At 54.7% G+C, this 16,187-nt stretch overlaps 2 protein-coding genes across 2 annotated transcripts; one reads left to right on the top strand and one right to left on the bottom strand.

Annotated features, from left to right (window-relative positions):
* Positions 1-5,375: 5,375 nt before the first annotated feature.
* Positions 5,376-7,071, bottom strand: HMX3 (H6 family homeobox 3; the record flags this gene model as incomplete). Its single annotated transcript, XM_079714808.1, has 2 exons — positions 5,376-6,049; positions 6,672-7,071. The coding sequence occupies 2 exons, from the start codon at positions 7,069-7,071 to the stop codon at positions 5,376-5,378; spliced, it is 1,074 nt and encodes a 357-aa protein (XP_079570934.1).
* A 1,429-nt stretch (positions 7,072-8,500) lies between these two features.
* Positions 8,501-13,896, top strand: LOC307058617 (ATP synthase-coupling factor 6, mitochondrial-like; the record flags this gene model as incomplete). Its single annotated transcript, XM_079712153.1, has 3 exons — positions 8,501-8,505; positions 9,335-9,407; positions 13,386-13,896. 3 exons carry the CDS (start codon positions 8,501-8,503, stop codon positions 13,758-13,760), a joined length of 453 nt encoding a protein of 150 aa, XP_079568279.1. The 3' UTR covers positions 13,761-13,896.
* Positions 13,897-16,187: the final 2,291 nt, after the last annotated feature.

Genomic DNA, 16,187 nt, shown 5'->3' with positions numbered 1-16,187 from the left:
GACCGGATTCCCCAGAAGCTGTGGCTCCCCACCCGATAAGCCTCCAGGGCACTTCCGCAGGAGAAGCAAGCTCGGGAACAGGCGCCTCCGAAATCTCAACTCAAGATCCGGGTCCGAGTCACTAGGCAGGGCTCCAAAGTATAGCAGGCCCACTTATCTTTACAGCCCTTTTCTCTCTTCCGCCATCCACCCACAGCACCCCTCCCCGACTATTTGTGAGGCCAAAGGGGCAACATTCGCCCTGCACACCCAGGCGGGCGCACGTGCACACAAAGGCGTGCACACCGCGATCTGCGTACGCCCAGACGCGCGGATCGCTCGCACCCAGAAGGCAGAGACTGCCTGCAGGCTGGGCGGGAGGGGGTGCGCAGAGAGTGGGCGGCAAGCCGCGAGGAGGAGCGGAGCAGTGCCTCTGCCTGGCCCGGTGTAAGTGCCTGGGCGGGCGACGTCCCAGGGGCTTCCCCGGCTGTGCTCTGGACCCCGAGTGAGGATTTCTATGGGGCTCATGGTTTTTGCACCCTGACCCCGTCGCGGTGACCCAGTAGAGTGGTCTTTTCCTAGCCGCTTTGCGTTCTAAGTTTGGATCGCTGAGGGGAAGAAGCCTCCTGGATGGGTCACAGGACTCGGGGCGTGGACAAGCGCGAGGGGTGGGGCAAAATGGAGCCTTGGAGGCGGGCAGGGCGGTGCTCAGCAACGTCTCCGGTCCCCGCAGGGGCTTTCCAGGGAAGTGCAGGTGCCCCGCGCGCGCAGAGGAGTAGAAGCTGGAGTGTTTGGCTCGGGCCCAGGCAGCCCTACGACGCCAGCTCTCGTCAAAGCTCCCGAAGGTCGAAGGCTGTACAGCCCTCTAGGCCCCCACTGCTCTGACCCCAGCTCCCGTCGCCCGGGCTGCAGGTGACCCAGCGTGCTCTTGCAGACGAGAAAGCGAGCCCCACAGACCTTCGCGCCCCCACCCTTCTCCCCGCCCCACCCTCCAGCGCGCACTCTGGGGCTCTGGCGCGCCAGGGGACGTCCTGGCTCAGAATGAGGGCCCAGTGGCGGGGGTGGGGTAGTTTATATTTGTCTTGCTCTTGTTTGATGTACACACACCCGCTCTATTTACTACTAAATAAAAGAAATACATCTGTGTTGCCAACAGAAACAGCTCGAGAGATCACTCTCTGGTCTCCCAGGACCCGGGGACGCTCCCGGGCACTCAGAGCAGCAAAGCCCAGCCCTGTGAGGACCCCGGCTCCGAGTGAGGCCCTAGCCCATAGGTATATGGGGGTCTGAAGTGAGATGATGGCGGCTCCCATAGTTTGTCCCAGGTGGCTTGTGACAAGGGAACATGAGGCATCTCTGCCCAGAGGATTTCAAGCTTCATGCCCCAGAAGTAGGAGCACCACCTCGCTCCCTGCCCAATCCTTTCTACAAGATTCTTCCCAGCTTGCCTTAGCCTGGGGCCATCAGAGAAAACCAGCTGCCCAGCGTCACCCAGAACAAAGTGTGCCTGACTGTGTCTGTGCTGTTGTGATGCTATGTGATCACAATGTATATGTGATGCTAAACACATATACAGGTTGGGCCCTGGGAGCCCCTGGATATGGTGTCTCTTAGGAGGTCTAACAGAAGTGTGTGTGTGGGGGGCAGTGAGTGTTTCATATCACCCTTGAGGGTGAGTGTATCCTGTATGTTGTTTGCATGCGTGTCTGGATGATGCAGAGAGGATTAAGCCAGGAAGCCGATGCCATTGCACTGGCTTGATTAATTGGGGGTGCCAATAGGGAAGGATCTGAAGTTAGGATAGGAGAGAAGGCTGGGTTCCACAATCTGAAGGGAGGGAAGATGAAAGGATGAAATCGGGGATGTTGGCTCAGTGTCCTAGGGATTTCTTGGAGGAGTTGAGTGGAGGTACGCTCACTCCGTCACATAGCCCCTTCTGCTGAGCAGGTCCAGCAGTTCCTGGCAATCCCTGCAGAGGCATCGCCTAGAGAAGCACTCTGTGTGGGGGAAGATGGCCCCGGGCTAGGTCTCGGGATGTGACAGTTCCATCAAAGTGCTGTCTTGGCCTCTCCTGACACGAAGGCTTGCAGTAGAGCCTAGGATGCTTCGTGCTCGGGGAGCAGCTTCCGTGCTCCCTGTCTCTTGCATTGTGAGAAATACCACGACCCCCAGCCGACGGGAGCAAAGCAGACGTTTCCCGCCTGGGCAGGCTTCTAGGTTCATGTCACCGCCAGTCCCAGGCGACGGCCGAGCTACATTCCTCCCCCGGGGCTTCACCTTGGCTCCTGGGAGGGACTCACCGGCCTAGGGCAACGGGGTCCTCAAAGGGAGGGAAAGGGAGGCTGCAGGAGCAGGACAAAGAACAAACTGTGCATGTGGAGAACCAGTTATTTCTCGACTTTGTAAAGACCAGGCCAGTCAAGAACCATTTTCTAGAATCCAAACACAAATAAAGAAGTATTTTCTTGGCGTTTGATAACATCGTGTTCTGGCTGTAAAATCTAAGAACGTGTTTGCTATTGCAACATTATTTTTAATGAGCTGTTATTGGCCTGTCTCGCAGTTAGTATTGCCAACAGTAAAAGGCATCACCGTGTTTGCAGGTAACACAAGGAACAACATATTTGGACCCCGAATTTCTGTTTATTTTTCATTTGTGACACATGCCCTCGTTTTTATCCCAAACCAGAGGAAAATAAAGGGAGATCCATCTTCACTGAGGTCCAGGCTGAATTTTGCCATAACTACACATGCCAGTTTATTTGGAGGCAGTTTCCCATCCATAGGAAACGATACTTGACGTTTCAGCCGCAGAAGAATCAATCGTGTGGATTGGTTTTGAGCAACTGCAACTGTAAAGCTCTGGGAGAGGGAACGGGAGCGCGTGCAGGCGCTCCCCAGCGGACGCGCCCGCGGTGTGCTCACAGGGATCTTCACCGTCTCCCCTTTCTCGGCTCCCCAGCTTCAAACGCGTCCTGCCAGGAGCTGGGCGTGCAGACCACGAGCCCTAGGGCAGGCAGTCGCGCCGCGCTGGCAAGGGGCGCCCAAGCACCTGCTTCCGCCCTCCGGGCCCGCGCTCGCGAGCAGCTCCGGGAGCGCCGCGCTCGGCAGGCCGCGCACCCGGTGCGCGGAGGCCGGGCGCCCGGCAGGAGCTTGGGAACCATTCCCGGCGGCTGCCGGGATCGGGGTACAGGGCTCAGAGAAACCCTGCGCCCGTGAGGCTTTGGGCGCGGTGCACAGAAAAGGATCTGGCCGGGAGGAGGCAAAGTCCTCTCGGTTGTCGCCGCCGCAGTCGGGTGGTCTCTGCTCCCGGGCACTGGACTCACCATGACCGCGCCCACACCCGAGCCGCCCCGGGAGCCACAGTTGCTCCAGGCTTGCGGAGGCCTCCCTGTCCCGGAGCTGGGAGCCGCCGTCCCTAGGGCTGGTTGGCCTCCCTGGGGTCGCCCGCTCGCAGCCTGGCCTCTCCCAGCTGGACATCGCGATTTGCCTCGGGCCGCAGCTAAACTCCAAGTTCACTCCCTCCTTCCCTCCCCCCACCCTAGAGGCAGCCGGAGCCGACCCCGCTCAGGCCCAGTGAGTGCTCGCTCAGGGATGTTCTGCCCAAAAGCTCGCGGCTCCCAAATGACCCCGCGGTCTGGGAACGGAATGCGAGGCTGCTGCCCTGCGATCGGAAATACCAGCGGTCTCTGAGCTCGCGGCTGTCGCTGCGCTCAATTCCGCGAACTAGATAAACCCGGGTCCTCACCCGTTCCGTCCCGCATTCTTCCCTTGCTCACAGGGCGTTTCAAGGGGCGTACGGTACGGAGAGAGCGGATCTGGTCGCGAACAAAGCCGCCTCTGTCTCCGCCGCCTCCTGGATTATAGGGATGTGCGTCCAGGTCGGACTCGGCTATTGCAGAGGCAGCCAGAGAGCGAGGCAGAAGAAGAGTTCGCAGACACCTGCTCTGGGGAAAATCGTCCAAAGTTACACACTCTGGCAACAGGAAATGCCTCGCTTTTCTTTTCTTTTTAATTAATTCCATTTCACGACAACATTAAGTGTAACAATATTTTGTGATTTTTTCCCCTCTTTTTCTTAAAAAGCGACTGAATCCGGGCAGAGGTGAGGGAGATGGGTGGGAGGGACAAAGTATCGCAGAGCAACAGGTGTAGCCGACAGAAAGAAGACAGATTGCGTGGCAGAGCAAGGAGCCCTGAGGAGTTGAGGATGAACTTTACAAGAAATCTGTACATTTATCAAATAAGTTAAAATTCTCCTAAATTGATTGTCCTTCACTTAAAGCGCTCCACTGTGCCTATCTTACTCCTTTGAGCATTGCTACCTGTCCTTGTTTCTTTCCTTCACCCCTTTCCCCTTCTTAATTTCTTCCTCATAAACGAATGACCGGAATTATACATTGAAGACGTCTGCTTCTCTCCGTGGAGGAAGAAGCAGGCTCTCAGGAAATTTTGTTCAATATTGCACAGGTCAAAAGTACAACAGTTACTGCAGAACAAAACGGAATAAGGTTTTTTTTAATATTGAAATATTCTCTCAAAATAGGGAACAAAGTAATAATGGTAATATTAATAATAATTTACCAACGAATGAAATTCCCCAAATATAGGCTGCTAATAAATAAGACCATCCACACCAGGCCAGATGTGGAGTTGTTTCAATAATCAGAAATCTGATTTGGGGCTGCCTCGTCTTTGCCCTTTAAACACTTAATTAGAGAATTCATCGGTCCCAAAAAGGAGAGATGAAGAGGTCAATTGCGACAGACCTCTGCCGGGGAGAGAAAAGTGGCCTGAGTCGGGGTTCTTATGAGAGGCTGCTCAGGTTCTGAAAACTGGGGAATATCTGATTGGGAGTGGAGAGGAAGAACCACACCCAGAAATCCAGAAATGAAAGTACTACAACGTGAATTTCTCTCTCTCTCTCTCTCTCTCTCTCTCTCTCTCTCTCTCGACTTCTGAAAATAGTTCTATAGAAAATGAATCAATTAGAGGGGTTCAGGATTTGCGCTTACTTTCCTTCCATAAAAATAAAACCAAAAAGCCACAGCGCAAGGCAAACTGGGGGCGGGGGTGGGGGAGGGTGGCACATTTTGCAAAAGCTTTCAGCCGAAATATTTGACCTGGGAATTTTATCTTTTTCCTGCTTTCTCTTAATATAAACCAAAACCGAAAGTAAGAGGGGAAGCGCCTCAAATCCATTAGGGGTGAATTGCACGAAAATGCATTGCAAATACTTACAAAACGCTACCGACTGGGGGAGGGGAGGCCGGAGCCGCGCGCCGAAGCCCCGGTTCCCGAAGGCCGCTGGACGTCTCTGCGCCCTCGGCCCGGCCCAGTCTCCTCTGGGGTCTGGGAAGGGGGCCGGGTGCTCCCTCCTCCTCCCCTCTCGGGCCTCAGACGGGCCGGAGCAGCGGCACGGACGAGACCACCGGGTGAGAGTAATACACGGGGTGCGGGAAGGTGAGCAGCGGTTGGCTGACTGGCACCGGGGCCCCCGCGGCCGCGGCCGCCGCGCCCTCGGCCGCCGAGTTCTCGTGATAGAGGATGGGCACCCGTACGATGCGCTGCGCCGCGGCGTGGCTCAGGTTGGCCGCCTCCAGCTCGGCTGCCAGCTGCCGCTTCCACTTGTTGCGGCGGTTCTGGAACCAGATCTTGACCTGCGTCTCGGTGAGGTGCAGCGACGCGGCCAGGCCGGCGCGCTCCGAGCTGCTCAAGTAGCGCTTCATGTCGAAGGTGGACTCGAGCTGGAAGACCTGGCTGCGCGAGAAGACCGTGCGCGTCTTCTTCTTGCGGCACGCGGGCTTCTTCTCCGGGCTCTCCGCGCCCTTCTTCCAGTCCTCGGCGCCCGGTGTCGCCGCCGCCGCTCCCACGCTCGCCCCGGCCGCGCCCGGCGCCGCCTCGCCCTCCTTCTTGCTTTCCTCCGAGTCGCTCTCCTCCAGAATGATCTCGTCCGGGCTCTTGGAGTCCAGCTCCTTGTGGTCCGGGTCGGCTTTAAGCAGCGGCTCCGGGGAGTCGCGGTCGGTGCCCGAGGCGGGGGAGGAGTCTCGTAGCAGGGCCTTCTCCGAGGCTGGAGAGAGACAGACAGACGGACGCACACACACGCACACGGACACAGCCTTCAGCGAGGCCTGGCGCCTGGGAGCGGCAGGCTCAACCCGCGCCGGCCTCTGGGCCCCAGGCCTCGAGGCCTCACCATTCCCGCGGGCCTCCTCCTTCCCGGCTGGGCCAGAAGAGGAGCGCCACATCCTGGCATCCAACCTTCTCCCGAGGAGAGGCTAGGGAGACCCGGAGTGAGCAGCACGGCCGGTTCCTTTCTTTCCCTCAGTTCCCTCGCCGGGGGCCCGCGGAGATTCGCCTCCAGCTTGGGCCCGCCGGGGTCACTCCCTCCATCCAGGCCAGGTGCCCAGTCCCAGCCACCTGAAGCCTCCCCATTCATGCCCGAGGCCACTTTCCCGGGAAGCGCCGCGCCCCGGACTCCAACTCCATTTCTTTTCTCACCAAGTGGGATTGGATTCCCTAGCAGCGCAACGGAGCGCGTGGGCAGGAGTTGCAAGCCAGGGGACGGAGGAAGCCTGCCAAACAGCGCGTTTGAGGGTGCGGGGGTCCCAGGGCTGCGGTGGAAGGCAGCGCGGACCGGGCTGGGACAGGCGCGCAGGGAGGACAACGAAAGTTCAAAGAGAGGTCGGTACCTTCAGGTCGTGGGAGGTGGCCGCCGGCGGGGGTCAGGGTGTAGGGGTACCACCAGGCCGGGGAGCGCTCCAGGTAGTGCGCGGGCAGGGCAAACCTCTGCGCCGGGATCTCAAAGCGGGGGAAAGCCAGGTCGCCCACCTGCGAGAGCGCGAAGCCCGCGGCGCCCTCCAGGGCCCCCTTGGCCGCAGCGGCAGCGGCAGCGGCGGCGGCGGCGGCGGCCGAGGCCGGAGCGAAGAGCGTCCGTGGGGGCGGCTGCGGCTTAGGGGGCGGCCGGTGGTGGTCTCCGTTGAGCAGGTTCTTGATGGAGAATGGGGACTCCTTGGGCGCGGGAGGCGGGGGCGGCGGCGGCGGGGGCTGCGCGCTAGCGGTGCCGGGGGCGTCCGGCCCGGGCTCCGGCATTGTCCCCTCTCCTCCGGGTCCCCGGGAGGGAGGGAACGGGACGGGCAGGCGGCCGGGCGAGCAGACGGGCGCCGGAAATCAGACCATAAACGAACTCAACTACGGGGCGCAAAGTCGGGGGCCGCCCCGGGCGCAAATCCAACGGCAGGAGGGCGGGGTGAGGACCCGGCCGGAGCTGGCTCGCATGGGGGAGGGGTGCTGAGGGGCAGGGAGCGGCCCCGTAGCGGCACCGAGGGAGCGAGGCGGCTAGGCGGCGGCTGCAGCTCCCGAGGAGGAGGCGGCTAGAGCAGTTCCCGGCTTGGGGCTGCGTCAATCCGGCGCCGGATGCTAATGATGAAATCAAAATGTCATCCAAGTTAAATGCGGGGAGTATACGGCGATTGGGCGCGTACAATGGCAAATGGGATTAGGCAGGCGAAGGCGCAGCCGAGCCCGGGTCCCGCAGCCGCCTCCGCCACTGCCCCCTCCTCGCCTTCCCTCGGATTTTGGCGCTTTGGCTTCGGGCTATAAGAGCCCGCCTATTATTGGCTTTATATAGTCCAATTAGGCAGCAAATGAGGACAAGCCTATTAGCACAAAAGGATATTGGCTCCTGCTAAAGAGGCACTCGGAGCGCTCCGGCGAGCGCCGGAGGCGAGCTAGGGACGCTGAGCCGGCGGCGCCCCCGGCCGGAGCGCACTAACAGCCGCGGCTCCCGGAGCCCTCGCCTCCCTCTCCCCCCTGCAGCTCGGGGAACCCGCTTCCAGCCTCCTGACCCGCGGGAGGGGGAAGGGGCGGTCCAGGCCCGCCCGGGTCACCTCGGGGTTATCCGCGCTCGCAGCTGCCTCTTCCCCGCCCCCAGGGGTTTGGCAGGGGCCCTCCTCCCCCACTCAGCTGAAGAGCCACGCAGCTCTGGCCCAGGAGGCAGGACTCGGCCTCCGGCCCGCGGTGAACTCAGCACTTTCCTACCCTTTGGGGGTCCAGCGACCTCAGCATTTTCCCTAAAGCTTGCTAAAGGCGCGGCCAGGAAGAGGGAGATTTGAGTTCCCCACCCACCATCTAGTCGATAGGAAGGGAATCGGGGTGTAAGTCCTTGCACTGCGTCAGCCGTCTCAGAAATCCGCGAGGCCTTGGCCTTTGGCCTTGGGAAACCGAAGAGTGAGCCTTCCCCGGAGAGCGGGAGTGGTTGTGTCTCTCTGCGCACCCAGGTGTGCGCGCAGAACAGGCTGACGCCCGCGCGTCACTTGGTGGGGCGGTGGGGCAGCGGCATCTCGGCACCGACGGCTACGCTCTGCAGGGCATTCTTTTCCTCTGGTCGCCGGGACCCAAACCTTGACGAGCAACTCTGAGCCCGCTGCCCCGAAGACTGCATTTTCTCCCGGGAAGTCTCTCTGGCCAGCCTTTGGAGCTGCCTAACGCTTTAAGAAAAGCAGTGCGAACCGAAGGCACAATGGCGTACCTTCCTCTGTGGCGGCTTTGGCAGCGACACCGCAGCACGTCCCGCCTGCCGTCAAGTCCCTAGAGAACTGGACCTGCTGGACCTGTGAGCTGTGCGGACAGTTACTCTACTCCATGGACTTTAAAAACGACTCTCCAAATTGCACAAGAAAGCCGGAAGACAGGCATCTAAGACTCTAAACTTAAGCATCAAATAAACCAGAATTACTTGTGGGGTCCCTTCCCAAGAGACAGCTCCCTGGTCAGAGAAAGGTGGAAAAGTGGCCGTCACTCCCCTCCACCCATTGTGAGCTTCCATACACCCGAGGTCTTTCTGTGGCCCCTTCCTTTACCATCGCCTTTTTTTGTTGTTAGATCAAGCCCTCACCTAACTCAAGGCTGCCCTGCATTGGCTGGTGCGACCGCTTTGGTTACCCAGTTGAGAAGTGGGTATGTTTTATTTTCCGATCTGGGGCTTCAGGCCCTCCCCCACCAAATCTCGAAGGGCACATTTAACGCTTCTTTCACCAAACATTCACCTACAGTAGTGAGCCCTATATTGATTTGCTTTGGGAACCTGGAAGCATTGTAAATGGTACTTCCATAAATAATTATTATTCTCATTCTCATTACTCCCTTGAGTTTGTACAGGGCTTTACTGGAATAGAAAACGCTATTCCATCCAAAAATCTGATTGGAGCCATTTACAGCCCTGAGATTCCAACAGGGTGGATCTCACACTCAGGTTTTATAGACAGAAACAGGCTCCCAGAGAGGAGGAGACCGGGCAAAGGTCACCCAACACTGGGTGCTGGACACCCAGAAGCCATTTTCTCTCCAACTGCAGAAATAGCTCGAGGGGCCTATGTCCAAACCCGTTCGGTGGGCAGCGCCCACACCCGCCGGCCAAGCGGCAGAGGGTGTGACGAAGAGGCCCCTGTGTGTCTGTGTGTGCGCGCTCGCGTTTTGGGAGCTCTCCCGTTCGAGGCAGAGGCGTGCAAACTTGGCCAAAGTTCTGACGCATGGAGGCGCCTTTAAGCTGAAACAAGCAGAAAAGCTGCTGGCCTCCCAGGAAAAAGAAGCGTTCAGCAGACGTCGCCGAAAAGTTCTGGCTGAGGAAGTGGTCTCTTGGCTGATTGCAACAGGGGACTAGACCCAGATGGGGAGGGGTGCAGGCTAGCGGGAGAAGAGTCCTCTGGGACAGCAGTCCCTGCACCTGTGGCGCCGCTACCGGAGCCTCACTCTCTCTTGACCCAAGTTCTCCCGGTGTCTTCCCTCCCAGGGCGCACAGGTACGCTGGCTTTTGTGTGTGCGTTTTGACCAGGGAGAGAGGAGATGCTCAGGTGTCAGCACCCCCAGCCCGTCCCCTAAGTTTCAGGGATGCTGGGTTTGAACAGCCAGAAACACAGATTACATCTTTTTTCCCCTCCCACTTCCAGAAAGCTCGTGGACATAAGGCCCCAGGCGCGAACACAGCCCTTCACTCGCCCTCTGGCGAGTGGTGTTGCCTCGGTTTACTTGCGCCCGCAACTGCATTCAAAGTCAGGCAAACAGCGCCCTCTATGGGACATCCTCTAAACCAAACCTGTTGGCTGCGCGGGAGAAAACACCGTCCAGGCACAAAGCATTTAAAACCCCGGCGGGACTTCCCTGGTGGTGCAGTGGATAAGACTCTACGCTCCCAACGCAGGGGGCCCGGGTTCAATCCCTGGTCAGGAGATCCCACATGCATGCCGCAACTAAGACCCAGTGAAACCAAGTAAGTACACTCAGTAAATAAAACCCCGGCGATTTTACCCTTCCTGGCTTTGGCCTGAGAACAAAGGCACTTTTTCTCTGGATTCCGGGAGAAACAGAGAGTGAAACACCTGCAGATCTCTGCTGATCTTTACCCGGCCACCATAGGAAGTGGTCCTGTCTCTCACCCTCCCTCCCTCCTTTCCTGATCCTGTTTTAGGGCACATTTTATGTTCCCGCTTGTAACTGATCCCTTAGGTTCCCATCGTGACTGCAGGCTAGATGTGAGCTGCTGCAAGAACGGTGGGCCTGTCTCATTCCTCTTCCCAGGACTCAGAGCACAGTTGGCCAACCAGTGGGGCTCAGTAACCTCTTGTTAATGCCTGAATGCTTGAGTGAATGAAGGAGTGAATGAATGAACGGACTCACAGTTTCCATTGCAGAGGATTTCCCTGGCTGATTAGGGTCCTTCAGATAGCCTGCTCATACCCCAAAGCAGTTTTTAAAAGGTTTAATGAGAACTTGAGGTCTTTGGTGACGCATTTTACAAAACCTAAAGGAGCCCCAGCAGCAGGACCCCTGGAGGGCCCCCTCGCAGGCTGATCCAAGGCAGGTGGGCTGTGCAGAGCAGGGCCTCTGCAGCACTGTGCAGGGGGGACAAGCAGCCAAGAGGGCAGAGGGGGCCTGGAGACGCTAGTGACTAACACCCGACTTTTCCCAAAAGAATGAGGTCTGGCAAAGGGTGCTTAGGATGGCACCTGCCTCCTCATCCCCACCACACATGCACAGCACATATATACACCTGCACACATACAGGTCGGCAAGTATGAGCTCCTGGGGAGGGAGTATTTCCATATTCTCTAAAACTTCTGCTTCCTTCCATAGGGTCCTTCTTCTTGGAACAGCTTCCTGGGATAGTCCACCTGCTTATCTGTGGAATGGGAAGGACTGTTTAGGCTTCTAGCCAAGACTACAAAACCCCCAGGCATGGAGGCTCCCCACATTTAACGTAGCCAGGGTTTGCATTGGTCCTGAGGGTGACAACTCTCCTGGCCTACAGGTCCTGTAGACAGAAGGGACAAAAGCCTGCAGTTGTGGTCCTGAGGAAACTGCCCCAGGCTGCATGTGCTCTGGCCCTCTTTCCTGGAAAGTTCTCTCCCATCTGGTTCCAGTGCTGCCAGGAATTCCGCCAAAGACCCCTCCCTTAGGCCAATGACTGTGACTCTGAGAAACTGCACAGCCCTCGGAGATGGGCCACAGCCATGCTGTCCTCAATCATATAAAATGATACGCAATGTCCTTAGAGTGGCTGCATGTCTAGTCCTTCCCTGAGAGGAAAATCCAGTCATTTTTGGATTTGTCAAGTTCCAGAGGGATTCCTACCCTGAAAAGTCCACATCCCAAGAATGAATAGAGAAAATCGGGGTATACCCATACAATGGAATATCACTCCGCAATGAAACGAAATAGTGATATATGCTACAGTATGGGTGAACCTTTGAAAGCATTATGCTAAGTGAAAGAAGCCAGACATAAAAGGAACACATATCGTATGGTTACATTTATATGAAATTTTGCCACAATAGGCAACTTCATAGAGACAACAAGTGAAAAAGTGGTTGCCTAGGGCTGGGGGATTGAGGGCAAATGGGGAGTGACCGCTAGTGGGTACCAGCTCTCTTTGGGGCATGATGAAAATGGCCTAAAAGTGATTGTGATGATGGTTGCCCAATTCTGTGACTATACTAAATTCTGTTGAAGTGTATGGTTTAAATGGGTAGATTGTGTGATCCATAAATGGTATCTCAATCAAGTTGTTATTTAAAAATCCACCTCCCAGCAACCAGGCACAGGTACAGTCTTTCCAAAGCCTCTTGTCTTGTGAGCCCCATGGAGCTGGCCCAGTGACCCACTTGGGGCTCCCTCACCTCTTCCCATTCAGTTCCTGTTTCTGCTGGTGAAGGCAGGGAGCAAGGGACACAGGAACCACAGACTCAGTCTCCGTGTGTGAGCAACTCTCTCACCACACCAGAGGGGGGAGCTTTTCCCTCTCAGCCCTCAGTGGAGCCATCTGAGCTGAGCCCCTTGACCAACCCCGTGGTCCACATAGGGTTGTTGTGCTGGATGCCTCCCTTTCAGCTCCGATATTTTTGAGTCTGTGCTCCTTGTTTCAGTGCCTGGGGAATGACCCATTCTCCCTGAACCATCTATTCTCTTCTACCACATGAAGGTGGCATAGTCATTACCATCGAAGTCAGTGGAAGGATTTTCAACAGGAAGCAAGAGGATCTGACCAGATTTAAGTTCTGCAAAGGTCACTTGTATAAGTTGAAGGATTTGTCCGAGAAGGAAGGGATAGAAAGCTGGAAAGTCCAATATCAAGGTGCTGGCAGATTTGGTGTCTGATGAGGGCCCTCTTCCTGGTTTGCAGACAGTCGCCTCCTTGCTGTATGTATCCTCATGTGGCAGAGAGAGGCCTCATGTCTCATCTTATAAGGGCACTAATCCCTTCTTGCGGGCTCCACTCTCAGGACCTAATTACCTCCCCAAAGCCCCATCTTGAAATATGATTGCTTTGGGGATTGGGCTTCAACATATGAATTTCGTGGGGTCAGGAGGACACAATTCAGTCCATAACAATAAGGAAGTGAGGATCCGGATAGGGTCAGAGCTGAGGGTCTCACAGGAGATCCTGTGCACCCAGAACTGCACAGGTCATTCCAACCAGGCCTTAAATATGTGCTGCACTTTGGAAAGCACTTTCACACCTAACCTCCCAACCTTCCTCATGAGGCTATGATCAGGAATATTTAGGGACTTCCCTGGCGATCCAGTAGTTATGACTTCGCCTTCCAATGCAGGGGGTACGGGTTCGATCTCTGGTTGGGGAGCTAAGATCCCACATGCCTCATGGCCAAAAAAAACCAAAGCATAAAAGAGAAGCAATATTGTGACAAATTCAATAAAGACTTTAAAAATGGTCCACATCAGAAAAATCTTTTTTTTAAAAAAAAAGGAATATTTATTATTCCTTTTCAGAAAATAAACAAAAATATGAAGTCTCAAAAAAATTGAGCAACTTGCCTTCTTCTTCCTCATCCAGTCTGCCAAAGCTTTACCTTCCCTGAAAACTCAGCTCAAATCCATTTATTAGAAATTAGGTGGCAGCAGTGGCTCTGGCCGCTTGGGACCGAGTGCAAGGTGACTGGGAGGTTCTTCAGAGGCTCTTCAGGTTGACCTCTGTCATTCAGTCTGCAGTCTCGGTCTCTTTGAGGAGGAACATCGGTTTTACAGCAGTGGCATTTAATAAGGAACTTGATCCTGTACAGAAACTCTTCTTGGACAAGATTAGAGAATATAGAACTAAGCGACAGACATCTGGAGGACCTGTTGATGCTGGCCCAGAGTATCAGCAAGACCTAGACAGGGAGCTTTTTAAGCTTAAGCAAATGTATGGTAAAGCAGACATGAATACGTTCCCTAACTTCACATTTGAAGATCCCAAGTTTGAAGTCGTCGAGAAACCACAGTCCTGAAGAAATAATGTAAAATTTATCTGGTCATTTGTCCTAGATTAATTGTACAACTGATGAGAAGTAACAGAATCAACATACATTTCACAACTGTCATATGTTCTTTTAATTCTGATTTCAAATAAATTATTTGGTGGTGTTGGGTGTAAAAAAAAAAAAAAGAAATTAGTACGAGGCCCTCAAATGCTGAGTCAGGCCAGATTGAGCTGAGGTCTTTACACAGGGCTCACATTTCTTCTGAGAGGTCATGAAAGAAAACTCTCTCCTTTTGTTGTAGGTTATAATGGGCTTGAGAGGGAATGGGAATTCAGCTGAAGCATAGAATAATAGGTTTAGAATCAGACAGACCTTGCGTTAGATCCCAAATTGGCTGCTCGTGGGCTGTGTGAATTCTGGCAAGTATTTACCCCTAAGTCTTGGTTTCCTCATCTGAACCACAGTGATGATCTTGCCCACTTCTCAGGGCAGTTGTGAGGTCAAGATGAGGTCCTGTGTGAGGAGTGCTCCGCATGGTATATCTGCCTAGTCCACACTCAGTAAGTGATAGCTGATCAGAGGTTACGGGGTGGACAGAGGGCAGGAGGGAGGTGACAGGGTGTCTTAGTTCAGGCTCTCCTAACAAAAATACCATAGTCTGCTGCCTTAATAGCTCACATTTCTGGAGGCTGGAAGTCTGAGATCAGGGTTCTAGCAAGACCCTCTTCCTGCTTTATGATGGCCATCTTCTCACTGTATCCTCATGTGGCAGAAGGAGAAACTCTCTGTGTCTCTTATAAGGGCACCACTTCCATTCAGGAGGGTTCCACCCTCATGACCTAATCACCTCTCAAGGGCCCCACTTCCTAGTTCCATCACATCTGGGGTTAGGGCTTTGACATATGAAGTTTGAGTGGAGGGGGGACACGAACATTCACTCCATAACCCAGGAAAGGTGCTTGAAGCCTGGATTTGAGTCAATCCTGGTTGTCACCGGCACCTGTGTGGCTTGTCTGAGTCATGTCACCTCCCTAGAGCTCAATTCTCCTTGTTTCCTCATCCATAAAGTGAAGGGTTGCACTAGACAGGTCTAGCTCAAAAGTGCTGTGATTTTGTTGTGCCCTTTTCTCACCTCCCTGAAAAACTCCTGTAGATTAGACAGAATTGAAAGAGGGGCACATTCACGCACTTGAAGTTCATAAATGACCTTCCATGAGGCTGGTTCTCTCCAGAACGCCAGCCAGAAGGAAGTCATCCCAGGACATGAGTGCCCCAGTTTTCCTCCTAAATAGGCGGTCCAAAAGCAACGGTATCTCTGAAGATTTCTCTCTGAAAGATGTGAGCATTTTCTAAAACTCTGAAAGGGCTATAATGATTGATCAGATAAACTGATTACCTGAAGTATGCAGGACCCTGTGATCTGTGTAGTTTGCACGCTGACACTCCCTGTGTGTATGCTGTTTTTCTGCAACATGGGGTGGCTAAAATGCTGAACAACTGAATTCAATTTGGCAAACACGTATGGAGCAACTACCATGTGTCAAACCTCCCATAAAGGGGCACAAGCTTGATTGAGATGTGGTCTCTCTCCTTGGGAACTTTACTGGCTAGGGCAGGAGTCAGACAAAGGCCACAAATAGCTTAAAGTCAAGTTGGAGCAGGATGAGTGCTAGCACAGAGATAGAAAGCACCAGGTGAGATCTGAGAAAGTGGAGGTGAATTCTGAAGAGAGGGCACAGGGGGGAAGGGGAACAGCAGTCTTGGAAAGTCTCATGGTTGGGGGAGGAGAGGCAGGTGGCATTGAATCCAGGTCTTTAAGATGGAGATGATTTCAACAAGCACAGATGGGACGGGAGGAGAAGGCATTCCAGGTAGAGGGAACAGCATGTGCAAAGACCCAGAGACTTGCAGGTGCAGGATGGGGCTGACCCATTTGCTGTGCGTGGAGCATAGTCTGTGTGTGACGAAGGGGACGGTGGGAGTAAGAGTTAGCTGTAAAGGTGGGTTGGGTCCAAGTCATGAGACTCCTAATGTCAGCCTAGGAAGTTGGGATATTCTTGTGTCAGTGGGGATCCAGAGAAGGTTTTGGAGCAAAAGCACTGTAGGATCAGAGCTGCAGTCCATGAAGATAAATCTGCCATCTGAGTGAGGCAGGATGGGAGCAGGCAGAGTCTGGTGCCTGGGAGACCAGGCAGGAGGTTATGGCTACAGTTTAGGGGAGAGGTTATAAGGTCTGAACCAGGAAAATGGTCATGAGAATGGAAGAGAGGGGCTGGATTGGAGATTCACTGAGAAGGCAGAGCCACAGGACCTGGTAACTAATTCAACACAGGAGTCAGGGAGAGAGGAGAGTTGAACATGCTTGAGATTCCAATATCCTGGAAGGTGATCATAAATTGCTGAATTTCCACCATTCTAAGACAGTATCAATCTTGAAATGCACCATCAATTTAA

Source organism: Hyperoodon ampullatus, assembly GCF_949752795.1.
Source record: "Hyperoodon ampullatus genome assembly, chromosome: 1".
Lineage (NCBI taxonomy): Eukaryota > Metazoa > Chordata > Mammalia > Artiodactyla > Ziphiidae > Hyperoodon > Hyperoodon ampullatus.
The sequence above is the reverse complement of the archived record's forward strand: the minus strand, read 5'-3'. Positions and strand labels throughout refer to the sequence as shown.